We start from the raw sequence: 17,061 nt of genomic DNA, 5'->3' as shown, positions 1-17,061 counted from the left end.
AAGACAAACATAATTTAAATGTATTTTCTTGATAACCCAACCTAGGATAGGCATTTCCAAGGGGCCAAACACGACCATAGAGTTTGGTTAAATCCGAACCTAATATCAAGTAATCACACTTTCGTTGTTGTGTTGTCTCGATCTTGTGTCCATAGTCAATCACACAAGTTATCTTGTTGTCGTATTGTCTCGATCTCGTAACCATAGACGATCACACGAAGTGTGAACCGATTCGTTGTATTGTCTCGACTCAGTCCATAGACAATCACTTTCGGTAAGAGGACTTATAGGTGGAAAAGTTTTAGATTGAGGTATATTTGGGTACCCTCGTCTTGTCAATTGGTATCAGATCGGGAAAATACGAAAAAGGTCTAACAATCTGTTTTTGGTGCGATCCAACCTATGAGAATTGAATCTATGTATGATTTAGTTAACGTAACGACAGGATTTGACTACTTCAAAGACTCGTGGTGGAAAACACGAATGAAGTATATGATACTCTTATTCCTAAATGTATTAGTAATTGGGATGATATCTATGTATGTCTTGAGTGACTTATATAATACTTTGGCTTTCATAGGATTGTATATCATTGCTTTGGATACTATCAAGTTTAGTGACAATGATACAATGCTCTATGAGACAGGTTGTATCTCAAAAATGCATAATATTCCTCTCATAATTTTTTATTATATGAACCATGGCTATTGTGTTCTTGAAAAATCTGGAATTTTAAATATATTTTGGATGTCCTACTAAAGTATATATATGTACATTTTCAGATCTAAAACTGTCAATCTATCGATGGTTAGGATGCTATTTTGGAAACTTTGTATATTTACAAAGAAAATTTTTTCAGTTAATAATTCTATTAACAGTGGATTGCTTTATACACCTCACAACTATTTTAATGAAGCAAGTGATCTTTTGAAATATTACAGGATAGATAATTCCAAAGGTACTTTTAACAAATATCTTGTTATGTTCAAAGGTATCTTTGCATACTCTATTAGAAAATTCTTGAGTGAATTTCAAATGATATTAATTTTTGGACATAAATATTGGGTTAATTCGTAATAAAGATCCAATCCAAGAAAAATCGTTTTTTCCAAAAGAAAGACCTAGACACAAAATCGGATTTGTTTTCTCACAAGTCAAGGTTTCCAATTTTGGAAGATTTTCCTAAAACTAGTTATTTCTGGTTTTTGATATCTTTTCTCCCTATAAAAGATTATCTTTTGTTGTGTTTACAAACATACTGGGGGAGATTGTTCAAAACCGCAACTAGGTTATTTCATATTCCACTAATTTTTGGAAGAATGAGAAAAAGAAAATCAAGAAATAATGAATCTTCTGATAACCGTGTCAGATACGATGATATTGAAAGGATCAGATTTCCTTACAAAATAAAAGATGAACATGATTTCACCTATTTTCTTGATAAATCATGTTTTGAGAAATACACAATTCTCAAGAGGATAGAGTTTACTACTGAAAAAAGATTTGATCCAGAAGTACAAGATAAGGATTATATGAAGTTTGTTCAAGATCAGAACTGGGGAAAGCTTTTTGATTTTGAAAAATATTCACCCGATATAGTAAGAATTTTCTATGCCAACATTCACAATGTTGATCATAAAAAACTTAGTTTTGTTACATATGTTGGTCAAGGTATCTACTATGTCGATCGTAAAACAATTTCTAATATCATCAAATACAGTGTGGAATATAATCATATGATTACCGAAGTTGAAATTGAACACGATACCATTTCAACACATCTCACTGGAAGATCGATTGACTGGGAAAATGGTAGATTACCAACAAAGGAAATACCTTTTCATCTAAGAGTATTCAGTAAACTTGCTTTAACAACTCTATTTGCAATTACAAGAGATAAGTCAGTTTGGGATAAGAATTTGCTGAGTTTGTGTATTTCCTTCTTGAAGGTGAAAAACAAATTGACATATGTGGAATGATTATCAATCAAATAATAAAGATCTTCGAATCCATCAATACCACATCATCCCAGAGAAATCTTGGATATCCATGTCTCATCACCAACCTGTGCGAACACACAATGGGGAATAATTTCGGAGATGAGAAAGATACCAAAACTGTCTCTCAATAAATTATTAGGCAGATGAGTAAAACTCAAAAAGAAAAAGGAATGATTGTTTCAACTGCTCAAATATATAGCAATGGAGATCTTCTGTTCCATATTTTACGTCTTGGTAGACAATTAAACTGTATTCTGAAACAATTAGCTTTTGCCTTTCGAAATGATCCGGAAACTCTTGAAGGAATCCTAGCGATCAATAATGAGTTTTTAAAAGGCGAAAAAGACCAAGAATCCGAAGAAGAATCTTTTGAGCAAACTACAAATGAAGATTAATAATTCTTCCATAAATTTAGACATCAGTTTTTGATTATTTCAATCATTGTTTAAGATCTATTTTTGAATAAAACTATCTATTATTTATGAATAAAATTATTACTTTATAATTTTTCGTGTGATAGTTTTTCGATTACATAGCCTGTGCTTGAATGCTTTATATAATTGCTATGTGTTTATGTGATGTTTGATTTCGGTTTTCATAACATTAATATCCGATCTCATATGGTGTGAACCCTTATAGTTTGTGTGGCTTTTTAATTTAGCGGGATTGAGTTCTAACCCATGTTGGTAGGCTTTATCAAAGGATCATAAGGTGTTCCGATTGAAGCTCATATGTGAAAAAGTCACAATATGTTGAATCGATTTTGGTCAAGCATAAAAGCATATGTGTTTTGGGGTTTTCAACTTTTGTTATGCATTAGTTAAAACCTATTCAACATTTCTCTGGTAAAGGTTGCTCTTTGTTGTTGTTCTTTTGTTCTTGCGAGAGGATGACAACACAACGGGGGAGAGTTCTAACGTGAACTTGCGCTTAATGATATATCTTTCTGGGGAGAAGAGGATGCGAAATTTGAGGTAACGAATTTGTTAGTTAATCGTTTTCCTGTTTAAGAAAAGCCTGATTTTATTGCATATATATTGCTTTTGCTTAACAAAATTTCGGTACAATTGATGTTTATTCCATTATGTGTATATGGATGTATATGTGTGATTCAATTGTTTCCGGTTGAGAAAAACTATTGTTATCTTTCTTTATTGTTTGGTATCAATTGTTTAGGCTTAACGAAACTTCGGTGCAATTGCGGTACTTTAATGTTTATGTTTGTTTCAATTGCTTCCGGTTAAGAAAAATAATTGTGCAAATTGATTTATTTGGTTTGTATGAATTATTTATGGCTTAACAAAAATTCAGGATCATTTGTTTAGTCCATTTCTATTCCGGATAAGAGAAACTAAGTTAATTATGATCTTAGTTAGACTTATCAAAGTGAAGGTTCGGTTATTCAAGTCTAATCGAATGCCTTAACAAGAAATACTAGTTAACTAACCTAGTACTTGTCTTGTTTAAAAGTGAAAGGTCTAAGTTATTGTTTGAATAATTAGAGCCTGATGAGAAAAATAAAGTTAATTCTGATCTTTATTTTGGTCTTATCAAACAAGCGATTGTATTTATACAATCGGTTTAGCAAAAAGAACTAAGGCGATTAGTCAATTTGTTAAACTATTAGGGAAAATTGCTCCGGGAAATTGTTTCCTTGATAACATATTAAAACCAAATTACTTGTAGTTTCGGTTTTGATATTGGTTATCTAAAATGGTATGTGAAACCTTCGTGCTTAACACTTATAGGTTATACAAGTCTTTTAAGATTTGTAAGATCCTTTAGGTTTGTCCTTTATTTTCTCGTACCTTTGTCATTTTGTGACAAAAAGGGGGAGAAATATATGGAGTAAACAAGTGATGTGATTCACTAAGGAAAGGACAATGGTGCTAAAACGTTATATCCAACGAAAGAGTAAAGCATTGACTAAGGGGGAGAAACATATCATATGATGATTTGTAGTTATATGAACTACAAGAGGAAATAACAAAGATGTGCGGATTGAAAATCTACCTATCGCACCTTTAGGGGGAGTATTATCTTTGTTATTATAATGTCAACAACGGCATTTATGGATTGAATATACGTAGGTTATTGTGTTGTTGAAACTTGGAATCAAGCGTATGTATAATGAATTTTTGTAATTTGTTTATCCATATGATGTAAGAGTTTTGTCACTAAAATTGACAAAGGGGGAGATTGTTAGAGCATTGCTCGGTTGAACCCACCAAGCGTTGGTATGTCAAGTTTGGTTGTCATATTTTAGTGAACCAAAACTCATTTAAAGAGTCGCTTGATTATTTACTAGAGCCAACTTCGTATAGGTTAGCTAGAAAGTTATTAGGATATGAGACTTACAAGTATTACTCGAAGACTTTAAGAATGCGAAGAAGTAAAGAGCTACATCGACAACATCATCCTTCCTCTTGAGGTTAGTAATATTTTGACTTGAACTGTTTCATTCCTAACGTATATTTCAAGTCGTGCTATATTGAAAACATAACTGCGGAGCTGTGAATGATTATACTCTAGTTAGACGTAGTATTAAGGAATTAAATACGAAGTATAACACCTATTTTTGAACTTCGTATATAAGACATCGACATAATCGCATGAATGCTATTGTGATTATGTATGAGTATGGGTGAATATTTCGTCTTAGGAAACAATGTTTTTACATTCGTTTAAAGGAAGTACAATTCATAAACTTGTTTTGTGAATCAAAAGGGGAATCACTAGGCTTATTGGTATTGTTATTCATTGCAAATCTTTAGATTACCAATATGTGTGTTTAGTATAACCGCTCATAACTTGTTTATGTATCCTGGTAAAACTATTCACAATGCTTGACTTATGTATCTTGATAAGCACGAAAGTGCTACATTTTATACCCATATTTATATTAGCTATGACTCAATATTTTGACTAATGACACTATTTTAGTACTTTTGCAGAAAGTGCAAGTGAATTCGATCATCCAGCGAATAAACATCAAAATGTGAGACTTAATGGTGAAGCGAGTCGATGTCAGCACACTAATGCCACCTAAGATTGGTCAAGAGTGACTTTATTATTGTTAGCATACGAATGGAATAATATCACCTCCATCACCACATGCAAATGAAGAAAAAGAAAAGATTAATATATCTTTTCCTTACACAAGTTCTCTTGCTATATTTATATAAAGAATCTAAAGGAATATTTGAAGCCAACTGACGTCATTTTGCAAATACAATTAAGGTGGGACCAAACACATGCAAGAAAATATCATGCTTTCTAAATGAAATTCATATACTATGGAAAGTGGAGATTCGGTGATACTTTACAATGTCTCGTCATATTATGACACGCGACACAACATCATTGGGTGAATTTATAGTTTCATGACATGTGACAGACTTCTATTGGGAGGTGATGTGGCGAAGAAGAAGAAAACGTGAATTCATTTGTGAGCTATATTTATGTGTTGTTTCAAAATATACCAGAGGGGGCGCCCGGCCACAGAGCTGGAAGAGAAACAAGAGAAGGATTTTGGAGTTTTTCTTCTCCATTTTTGCTTAGCTATTTGATTTTAATCTTTTTATGGTTTTTTTGTGAAAGCCATGGCTAGCTAAAGCTATGTTAGGGTCTAGGTAGAACCCAATTTTATTATGAAAACTCTATATTTATATGCTTAATAATGAGTTGATTGATTAGTAGTTTTTCTTCATTTGGCTTGGTATTCTATTGTTGATGTGATTTTCTAAATTATTTATGCTTTTGAATTGATACCGCGTGCTTCGGTTAAATCCCTAGACGTGGTATGCAAGGATAGATAGGTAATGCTTTAGAATCACTACTCATGAAGCGAAGACAACTATAGCGGAGAAACAGTATTTGAAAAAGCATGGAATATACTTTTAAAGATTAGTAGAGTTTGCATAATTAATTGGTGGAAACCGAAAATCCTAATAACCCACACTCGTTTTGTTTATCTTTAAATTATTTATCATTTCATTTTGTTCCGAATTTCTAAAAATCCTTAAAACATTATCTTGTTGATTATTTAATTTTTGGTATTAGTTGGTAGAGTATTTCACACTCCCTGTGGGAACGAACCGCATTTGGTATCTATATTACTATTGACCTGTGCGCTTGCGGATATAACTGGGTTTCATTTAATCATTAATTTTGGTTATCTAAAATCTACATCATATCTGTAATGACTTTTATTAGTGAAACCAATCTTAAGCAATCACCTGAGATGGTATGATCGATATTTGTAATTGGTGTGACCAATCCTAGACATTGGGTAACCAATCATAGTACTTGGTGGGACTAATCACAAGATGTGTAATCTATCCTTGTAATAGGTTAACAGGTTTTAGTAATTTGTGTAACCGATCCCATAACTTGTGCAACCGATCACAAGTAATACCATAAGATAGTGGTAACCGATCGTGGTACTTAGTTAGCTATTTTATGGAAACCAGTGTAACCGATCCTAGTAGCCACTTGGAGGTAGAACCGTTAAACCCATGAATGGTGATTGCATGTTTTTGATCAATCACATAGTTCTTGGAAATCAGATGAACCAATTCTAAACTCGTTTGGAAGTGTGGCAAATCGGTTCCAAGATTGTAAATATGAAAAAGGATTTACAAAGTAAAGATGTCGACATACTTTGAACATGTGTAGTAATTCTTATCTATTATTGTTCAAAAATATTCCTTAATAACTAAAGGAGAATCCCGAATCGAAATAAATTGAGAATCTTTCAATTAAGGTTTTTAATTTTACATACTTTCAATTAAATGCATATCTTTAGAAAATAAAAATTGGTAATGTGCATTTACTAATTGGAGATTTTTTACTGAGATTTCGGTCAATATTTGGACATAGCATTTCCAGGAATATGAAAACCGATTTTGGCTTTATTGCATATTTTTGAGAATTCGGTTTTGGAAATTCCTTGGTGTCCAAACTTCCTTGGTCTATAAATATTGAAGTTTGCATTTCGAGCAAACTAATCCTCAGAGCCAGCAAAACTACCTAGTTGTGTTGTTACTGGTGGAGCCATCTATTCGGAGAGGAAAGTACCCTAATTAGGCGAAATCTCTTACGATCGCTCGTTTTAAAGACTTCTTTGGGATTGAGAAGCTCTACGAGTACCGTTGGTGGGAAACTAGATAATTGCAGTTTATTATTAGCTTTCGATTGATAATAAACTGCAATTATCTACCGGGATCCAACTATAATCGGTTTATCTTTTGATAGATTGGATTGATTAGTTGCGTAGATCGACATCAATACATTTCTTTGTGATTCATAGTATTGATTGCATAGTCTAACCAATTACTTTGGTAGTTGTTAAAATAGATGGATCTAAGAACCCGACAAAGGAGTTTATTGGTTAAATGGAAGAACCTTTTGTCAAACTCATATCACGTTGTTTGAAAAGAGTTGTTACCGAACAGATTTGTTGTTCCTTTACTGTTTGGAATACGAAACAAAGGAATTGTTCCAAGTGCATGACTTATTGCAAGTTGGAGGCGCAGGGATACTGAGGAAACTAGGTGAACTATATGTTTAGTTGCTTGGTCTCAACTATACGAATTTGGTTTAGATTTTGTATAACGGCTTAATTCTTAGAGTATTCAATTCTGGACAAGGTCCCGGGGTTTTTCTGCATTTGCGGTTTCCTCGTTAACAAACTCTTGCTGTGTCTTTTACTTTTCTATTTCCGCAATTATAATTGATTTATTATAATTAGAAGTAAAATACACAAACGTTAATTCCTAATTACTTGATAGCAATCCTATAGTGTTTGGTTAAGTCCGAACCTATTATCAAGTAATCATACTTCGTTGTTGCATTGTCTCGATCTTGTATCCATAGTCAATCACACAAGTTATCTTGTTGTCGTATTGTCTCGAACTCGTATCCATAGACGATCACACGAAGTGTGAACCGATTCGTTGCGTTGTCTCGACTCAGTCCATAGACAATCACTTTTGGAGAAAGGACTTATTAGGTGGAAAAGTTTTAGATTGAGGTATATTTGGGTACCCTCGTCTTTTCAATACCTGATATGGCTGACCATCCCCTGACCTTAAACCCTGACTACTCTGGAAACCATACCTTAGTTGAACACTTAATCTCGGAAAATGGCTGGGATATGCATGTTCTTCAGCAAATGTTTGACTGGCACACCATATAGAAAATCTTAACTATCACCCCTGATAGAAATACTGATGACATCCTTAGATGGATTGATGACCCTCAAGGAAAGCTCAGTAGTAAATCTCTATATGACCTTCTTGACAACAAACATGAACAAGTAACAGATAGTTTGGCGGTGAAAGTTTGGGACCTAAATGTCTTGCCGAAAATCAAATTCTTTATCTGGAAAGTGAAGAATAATATTGTGCCTTTTAGTGGTGTTTTGTCTGTTCATATTAATCATATTGACCCACTTTGTTCTATGTGCAGGAATGGTACTGAGACAAGAGAACATTCCCTTATGCAATGTTCCTTTACTAAAGTTGTTTGGTCTTTTTGTTCTTTAAATTTGGAAAATTCTACTCGTGGCTTTGTCTCTTTTAATGAATGGTGTTCTAGCTGGTTTCTAACCTATCATCCCCCAACCCCTTTTGTCCCTTGGAAAGATTTATGTGCTACCATATGTCGGTTCATATGGAAGACAATATGTGAAGTAGTCTTTCAAAAGACTAACCCATGTTCTACTAGGACAAGAAAACTCATTATTGACCATTTGAACTTGACCATGACTTTGCAAGATATAAGCATAACTAGATTATCAGCTAGCAGGTTTGTCACTCAGCCACCTGGATGCATACTAAATATCGCCTTTTCTTATATGACTTACTTTGATCATGTAACAGGCCTAACAGGGATTCGTGTTTTGATTACAGGACCAAATGGAGAAACCGTTGGTAGGAAAACTAGGAGAGCCGAGTCCATGAAGAAGAAGGAGATTGCCTAGATGTCAGTGATGCTCTAGAGTGGGCTAGCAAACTGGAATGCAAAGTTTTCTATCTTCAAGGAAACAACAGACAGATCAACAAAACTTTACAAGAAAGTGCAAGACGAACCAGTTGGAAAACCAACTCCAGAATGGATTAGCTGCTCCTTTTATCCTCTTCTGAAGTTGTTATATGTAGGGATGTGAAGTCCAAAAACTTTCCAGATCTTCAAAACTTAGCTAAAGCTGGAGCAACAAATCTAAGTCCTCAAATATGGGAGGCAGCAACTATGCAGGGATAACTCTCTTCTTATCTTAAAAAAAAAGGAAAAAAAAATCCGTTTCACAAGATTGTATCCCTTCAGTTTTACACTTCACGAGAGGGCTGAGGGGTTAAATTTCCTAGCGTTTTTAGGGGACACTCAAAAGGAATTAGGGGCCAACAATAAAACAAAAAAGGTCACCCAATCCTAAATTGTGTTCACCCCTTATCTCCCATATTTCGTAATGACAAAATTACCCTTCGATATTCGGTAGTTTGAGCAGGATTCGGGTGATAAAAAAATTTGAGGGATTTTTTTTTTTTTTTGCTTTTTCGAACTTTGGTACAACCATAATCGTTAGTAAAGTGTGTTACTTTAACTTCCGAATGTATATTGGTCCCAAAATGATATTTTTTCAAAATCCTTTAATTTTCGACTTTGGTACAACCATAATCGGTAGTAAAGTGTGTTACTTTAACTTCCGAATGTATATTTGCCCCAAAATGATATTTTGCCAAAATCCTTAAATTTTCGAACTTTGGTACAACCATAATCGGTAGTAAATTGTGTTACTTTAGCCTCCGAATATATTCATTTTTTGAATCTTAGTACTACCATAATCGGTAGTAAATTTAACTTCCGAATGTATATTGTCCCCAAAATGAGATTTTGCCAAAATCCTAAAATTTTCGAACTTTGGTACTACCATAATCGGTAGTAAAGTGTGTTACTTTAACCTACGAATATACTAAATTTTCGAATTTTAGCACTACCATAATCGGTAGTAAATTTAACTTCCGAACGTATATTGGCCCCAAAATGAGATTTTGCCAAAATCCTAAAATTTTCAAACTTTGGTACTACCATAATCGGTAGTAAAGTGTGTTACTTTAACCTCCGAATATACTCAATTTTCGAACTTTTAGCACTACCATAATCGGTAGTACATTTGATTTCCGAATGTATATTGGCCCCAAAATGTGATTTTGCAAAATCTTAAAATTTTCGAATTTTGGTACTACCATAATCGGTAGTAAAGTGTGTTACTTTAACCTCCGAATATATTCAATTTTCGAATATTAGTACTACCATAATCGGTAGTAAATTTGACTTCCGAATGTATATTGGCCCCAAAATATGATTTTGCCAAAATCCTAAAATTTTCGAACTTTGGTACTACCATAATCGGTAGTAAAGTGTGTTACTTTAACCTCCGAATATACTAAATTTTCGAATTTTAGTACTACCATAATCGAAAGTGAATTGTGTTAATAAGTGATGCTTATTATCTGCCGATTGTGTTCATGGCCTCAAATTCAAATTTTCAAAACTTAACAAAAGTTTCAAAATTTTCTACTTTCACAATCGGTAGTTAATGGTGTTCATTATCTATCGATTGTGCGTAACTTTTTGTACAGAGAAAATTTAATTTTTAGAATCAAGAATAATCGGTAGATATCGATCAATTTACCTACCGGTTATAATATGGTTGATGTTCTTAAGAAACGAAGAACATCAACCATAATCGGTAGGTAAAGTAGATTATTATCTACCGATTATGTTTCTGCTAGTGTAAATCCAAGAACATCAACCATAATCGGTAGGTAAAATAGATAGTTATCTACCGATTATGTTTCTGCTACTGTAAATCCAAGAAAATTTTCGGATCAAATTTTTGATTTCAAGTAATCAAATCCTAACTTTGAATCACAACTACTATCATCTATTCGTTTTGTTTGTTGAACTCCTTTTTTTTTGATGTTCTAAGTTTCAACTTTAAGGTTAATGAATTTTGGGTTTTAATTTTAAACAATCAATCATAACATTTGTTTGATCGATGATCTTTGTTTTCAATCAAAATTAAAATGATGAAAAAAAAATTCAATGGGTGGAAAAGAGAAGAAGAAGTGGAATGATATGATTATGAAAATAAAGGATATAAGTTTAGATTTAGTATAAAGGTGAAGGACAATATAGACAACTTTTTATTTTTAAGACATCCCTTAACCTCCTTCAATGGATGAGAATAAAAAGGTGGCCCCTAATTCTTTTTGAGTGGCCCCTAAAAACGCTAGGTTAAATTTCACTAAAGCTTAAAAAAATGTACTCTTCGCAGGGTATTTTTACCGTAGACTTTAGGGGTATTTCAATGAAGCTCCCAAAACAGACCCGTATAAAGGAAACTGGGATTTAGATAGAGAGTATAGGATAACCAGTTCGGAAACAAATGGGGGAAACTGAAGGAAACTGTTGCAGTAACAGTAGTAACAATCCCATGTTATCAACGGAGGAAGCACTTAAAATTGTGATTAAAATCTCTGATCGTCTTCATCCCATTACTGTTCCAATTCATGAATCGCTTAATAGAATCTTAGCTGAAGATATTCGTGCTCCTGATCCTTTACCCCCTTATCGTGCTTCCATTAAGGTAGTCTTTTCTGCAACTTACAGCTTATTAGCATTCATTCTACTCTTAAATCGTAATTATAAGATGATTTGACTTTAAAGAACTTACCAAAAATTTGGAGCAAATTAGACATTTGCATAGAATTTTAAAAACCATTTTTATGGATTTCGTCCTCGCCCGTGATATATAAGGGGCCTCTTTACTCACTACTAACCCCATCGTATTCATCGATGTCCTTTGCAGGATGGTTATGCTGTAGTTGCTTCAGATGGGATTGGAGAGTATCCTGTAATAACTGAATCAAGAGCTGGAAATGATGGAGTTGGTGTTACTGTTACCCCTAAAACTGTTGCGTATGTGACAACCGGAGGTGATTTGCTTTCCCCAAATATCCTAGATCCCTTCTGTTCCGATATTTGTATGTATTCCATCTAAAAATGTTCATGTAAGGAAACTCTGATTTGGTTTACCATTCAGGACCCGTACCAGACGGGGCTGATGCTGTTGTACAAGTTGAAGATACGGAAGAAGTGAAAGATGCTCCAAGTGAATCAAAACTTGTAAGGATACTGGTGCAAGCTCGGCAAGGCCAAGATATTCGACCAGTGGTAAGCCACATTTGAATGGAAAATGTCAAGTTGGTTGTTCCATAATTATGCATCTTCATCTTGTGGGGTAATTGTTGCAAATTTAACGCGGGTGGAGAGGAGAAGGTAAAGGATAGATGCACAGATTTCGATTAGTGTGTACTATATAGCTAGAGACAATTGTGTAACATATGGGCCTTCATGCGCATCCTCAGACTCTGATATGGTATAATCTATAAAATCTTCTTGTGTTGGTAAACTGATGATAGAGACATACAGCCCATTCAACCAGTTACATATACTGAAAAAATTTACTCTCTAAAGATCTATGACTACTTTGTTGGTTGGAACCGGCTAGTGGTATAAAGATAAATGTTTTGTGGTCATTTCTCAGTTTTCACATATGATCGTATTTCACAAATCATCCCTTCAGGCTGAGTTTTCCCTGTCAGATTAAGGACTGGTAAGGCTAACAAATATCATGTTTCATAGTCTCCAAACTCATATGGATGGTTTGTTTAAGCTTAGTTCTATTTGTTTTATGTCCATATCAGAGACTACCCCAGCCTAACATTCTTATCTCTGTACTCTGGTCAGGGATGTGATATTGAGAAGGGCGCTATAGTACTAAAATCTGGAGAACTAATTGGGACGTCGGAAATTGGCTTACTCGCAACTGTTGGAGTCATGATGGTGAAGGTATGGGCTTTTCCTAATTCCTCCTACTGCTTCAGACATTAGTAGAATTCAATATATCCTATACTGAACTATTTTCATGTAGGTATATCCTAGCCCAACAATTGCAGTTCTTTCCACTGGGGATGAGCTTGTAGAACCGACAACTGGGAGTTTATGTCGTGGACAGGTAGTGACGCTTATAAGCCACATTCAATTTGGAGCAAGTTTGGCTCTATTAATTGTCTTGAAATATGAAATGGATTCCTCTGAAGACTAGGCCTTGTGATGGAACGCCATTACGTTGTCCATTTTATCCCTACTCTATGTTCAGAATATTTTGAAGAATGCTAAAAGTTTACGTCAGAATTGAAATGTATAATCTGATCATGTTGTTTTTGGCATCCAAAATGAGGTGTATCTAATGCTGCTTCACTCTACATATACAGAAGGTTTATGTATTCTTATTGGATGTTCTTTAGGATTTTCTCTAAGGTGTCCCTTTGATTCTGTTCATTTAAATCCAACAAAGGTGTATTTATCTGCTGTTTTTTCTGCAGATCAGAGATTCCAACCGCGCAATGCTAATGGCAGCTGCAGCACAACAGCACTGCAAAGTGCTTGACCTAGGTATTGCTCGTGATGATGAGGAACATCTAGAAAAAATTGTGGAAAAAGCCATTTCTGCCGGGGTTGATATTCTTTTAACTTCCGGAGGTGTTTCTATGGGAGACAGGGATTATGTCAAACCATTGCTGGAAAAGAGAGGGACAGTTCATTTTAACAGGGTAGACTGACGGTCTTCTGTATACATTTTTGCTTTAATTCCATCTTATCCTTTTCAATTTGGTTTCTCCCTCTAATACCCACTCTTTGTTAATTACGCAAGTTTGCCCAATAATAATTCCTGGACACACTATCTTTATTAGTTATTACCAATATATCCTGCAAGTTCTAAGTTCTGTACTCAAGAAATAAGATGTTTGAACTCATCATCTGTTTTACCAAAGTACTTTTTGTATTCCTCAGGTTCTCATGAAACCCGGAAAGCCCATTACCTTTGCCGAGATTATTGCCAAATCGGTAGAGGAAAAGGCAGGCAAAAGAATTCTTGTATTTGGTTTACCTGGAAATCCCGTGAGCTGTTTAGTCTGTTTTTATCTCTTTGCTGTTCCCTCCATTCGCCATAGTTCTGGATGGGAAAATCCTGATCTTTTGAGGTTTGCATGAACTTCGAAAACCATGCTTATTTTCCTTTAACGACTCTGTTTCATGCTTGAATGGAATTTGTGAATTTTGTATCCCTTGAGAGTTAGGCGTGGGAATTTGTAAGTGCTTCCTGTTCTCTGTTTCGTTATGATGATGGTCTCACACTTAGTTTTTACTTCTTTGTTTTTTGTACAGGGTACATGCTTGCCTTTCTCATCCCATTAAGACAGATCCAGCTCGACCTGAATTTCATCGTGCAGTTATTAGGTGGACCAAAAATGATGGTTCTGGGAATCCGGGGTAAGAGTAGAATCTTGTTTTTGAAAGCGTGTCTGGTTTTTACGCGTATGGCAGTTAAGTGAAAAAGATGATGGGAATTGGGATCGTCTGTATAATAAGCAATAACTTGATGATGGGTGGTCTTGCACTTTTGCTGACCTACATTACATGTATTCCAGCACACTTAGTCTCTCTTGAGGCCTTGTAAATTGATTAAACTTGTATGTTGATTCAGTTTTGTTGCGGAGAGCACTGGGCATCAGATGAGCAGTCGGCTGCTAAGTATGAAATCGGCTAATGCATTGCTGATGTTGCCTGCAAGAAGTGGTGTGCTTTCTGCTGGAAACTCTGTAGAGGCCATCGTTATATCTGATATAAGCAGTCTTCCTGTTAATAGCACTTCAACAACAGTTGGTCTGCTTCCTGTTTTTGGTAGTAATAAAGCAAATGTACAAACTATGGCTGAATCTGAAGGTGCTGAGGTTAGAGTAGCTATTCTCACAGTGAGTGATACAGTTGCATCAGGGAAGGGGCCCGACCGAAGGTATGTCACTTCATCTTGTTTCCATTCTTTATATATTTGTACAACATTAGTAGTTTTACACTTCTATGGCAACACCATTTTTTTATTCCTTTCTCTTTTCTTTCTCTATCTTCTATTTCTTTTTCTTTCTTGAAAAATTTAACATAAGTTACATAACATTAGTAGTTGAGAAAGAAGGGTGATGGTGGCTTAAGACAAGGCATCTGGATACATCTCTTTGAATGTTTGTTTCAAAGTGGTCCCTTTGTTGATGCTAAAGTAAGTCAGAGCTGATAGTAGCATCCTATATATCGACAACATTTAGAACTTCACGTTTTTTCTTGGACCAGACTATTTCAGGTTTCAAGTCATTGATCTCAGCTCGGTATACTTACGGGCGCCCTAGTTATGCTATATTCCAAATTTAAGTTGTCTTGTCCAACTCCACGTAAATTCTGTCTTGTCCAAAAATTTCTTTGTACTGCAGTGGTCCGAGAGCCGTTTCAGTGATAAACTCCCTGTCAGAAAGGTTAGGAGGAGCAAAGGTAGTTTCAACAGCTGTGGTTCCAGATGAAGTTACCGAAATTCAGAATGTCCTTCGGAAATGGAGTGACATTGACAATGTTAGTCTTATCCTAACCCTTGGTGAGAATCGTGTTTCCGTTCAATGAATGACTTTCGAAATGGGAAACATAATCTATTTTCATGGTTTCCTTTTGTCTTATTTGGTTCATCATTTTCGTGTCACTTCTTGTTTTAGGTGGCACCGGTTGCACCCCAAGAGATGTCACTCCTGAGGCTACAAAAAGTCTGATAGAGAAAGACACGCCTGGTCTTTTGCACGTTATGATGCAAGAAAGTCTCAAGGTAACACCATAAAGTACACATAAAAAATTATGTGCATTTGAAACAACTTAGCTAAACCAATTCCCTTTTAATTTTCTTGAAAAGGGGAAATTAAAATTTTACTGGTCTTATAGAGATAAAGAAAACCATCAGGATTAAATTTCAGTGTCTAAGCTCGTGTGGTGGTTAACAATAACTTCAAAACCTTGAACCGAATCTGCCAACATAGTAGTGAGACTCACCAGCCTAAAAGGTTTCACTGGAGTTTTCTGTTCTTGTTACCTTGCCTGCATAAAGTATGCAAAATGTATATTAGAAGTAATTTTCTTTTGGCTGCATAGACATGCCGTATTTGGAGCATGGATAACTGATGTCCACAACCACTATATGTAGCTCTCAATTTTCTTAAATTTTTTGCAATGTTAGTAGTGTAACAGTGTCTTGCAATGAAAATTTCACTCGTTGGTTATGTGAAACAGGTGACACCATTTGCTATGCTTTCCCGTTCTGCGGCTGGAATAAGAGGATCAACTCTGGTAAGTTTCTAAGACCTTTCTTGTTTCTTTCCATTTGTGGGCCCCCATAATTTCACTAGTCCAGATGACATATTTCCCTTAATTATTAATATAGCCATACATGTTATGTAAACTTTGTCTCACACTATGGGCTGTCCATTCTTCAAAGCTAGGATGTGCTCTGCTAATTTCTGCCAAATTATTTCTGTGATAAATACTCGTAATAAAAACAAAAGTATTCCTGTTAGTCATTCACTTGTTGTTTTATGTTTGAGCCCGATGTTCTTCATTAGTTTGATGTCTTCTAATTTCCTGGTTCTCAGATTATCAACATGCCAGGGAATCCAAATGCGGTAGCTGAGTGCATGGATGCTTTGATGCCTGCCCTAAAACACGCAATGAAGCAGATAAAGGGCGACAAGAGAGAGAAAAATCCTCGACATGTACCCCATGCAGAGGCAGAAACCGCTGATACTTGGGAACAGAGCTACCGTTTGGCTTCAGGAAATTCAGAACCTCAATGTTCGTGTTCACATTGAGATAGATAAGAAAAAAAGGAACAAAGTCTCTCTGTAAAGATAGATAAGAAAAAAAAAAAAATCAAAAGAAGACCCTAGAAAATAATATTCCTACTTTCCGTATCATGTCAGTAGAATCTCAAACATGCATTGCCTAATTGACTAATGTTTTCCTTTTCGAATATCACTGGAAGGAATTTGTCTTTGTGAGAAACGTCTTATATGTTGAATTCATGTGTAGAATTGAGATTATCCATTCTACTTCACTTAGGTAA

The 17,061-nt window shown here is 35.0% G+C and overlaps 1 protein-coding gene across 1 annotated transcript; it reads left to right on the top strand.

Moving 5' to 3' along the window:
- The first annotated feature begins 11,400 nt into the window (after positions 1 to 11,400).
- LOC113297390 (molybdopterin biosynthesis protein CNX1-like) lies at positions 11,401 to 16,993 on the top strand. The gene is made up of 13 exons (XM_026545838.1): positions 11,401 to 11,655; positions 11,878 to 12,004; positions 12,112 to 12,242; positions 12,819 to 12,920; positions 13,003 to 13,086; positions 13,457 to 13,684; positions 13,926 to 14,116; positions 14,301 to 14,405; positions 14,620 to 14,928; positions 15,395 to 15,552; positions 15,668 to 15,774; positions 16,233 to 16,289; positions 16,592 to 16,993. The coding sequence occupies exons 1-13, from the start codon at positions 11,455 to 11,457 to the stop codon at positions 16,805 to 16,807; spliced, it is 2,016 nt and encodes a 671-aa protein (XP_026401623.1). The 5' UTR covers positions 11,401 to 11,454; the 3' UTR covers positions 16,808 to 16,993.
- Positions 16,994 to 17,061: the final 68 nt, after the last annotated feature.

Source organism: Papaver somniferum, chromosome 7, assembly GCF_003573695.1.
Source record: "Papaver somniferum cultivar HN1 chromosome 7, ASM357369v1, whole genome shotgun sequence".
Taxonomy (NCBI): domain Eukaryota; kingdom Viridiplantae; phylum Streptophyta; class Magnoliopsida; order Ranunculales; family Papaveraceae; genus Papaver; species Papaver somniferum.
This window is presented reverse-complemented; position numbering and strand designations above follow the sequence as displayed.

What these genes read in the sequence shown, in the direction of transcription:
- LOC113297390 (XM_026545838.1), top strand. Translation starts at nt 11,455, where the DNA reads ATGGGGGAAACTGAAGGAAACTGTTGCAGTAACAGTAGTAACAATCCC. An exon ending in GGAGTTTATGTCGTGGACAG is followed by an intron (nt 13,087 to 13,456) that starts GTAGTGACGCTT and finishes TTTTTTCTGCAG; the next exon opens with ATCAGAGATTCCAACCGCGC. An exon ending in GGACAGTTCATTTTAACAGG is followed by an intron (nt 13,685 to 13,925) that starts GTAGACTGACGG and finishes TGTATTCCTCAG; the next exon opens with GTTCTCATGAAACCCGGAAA.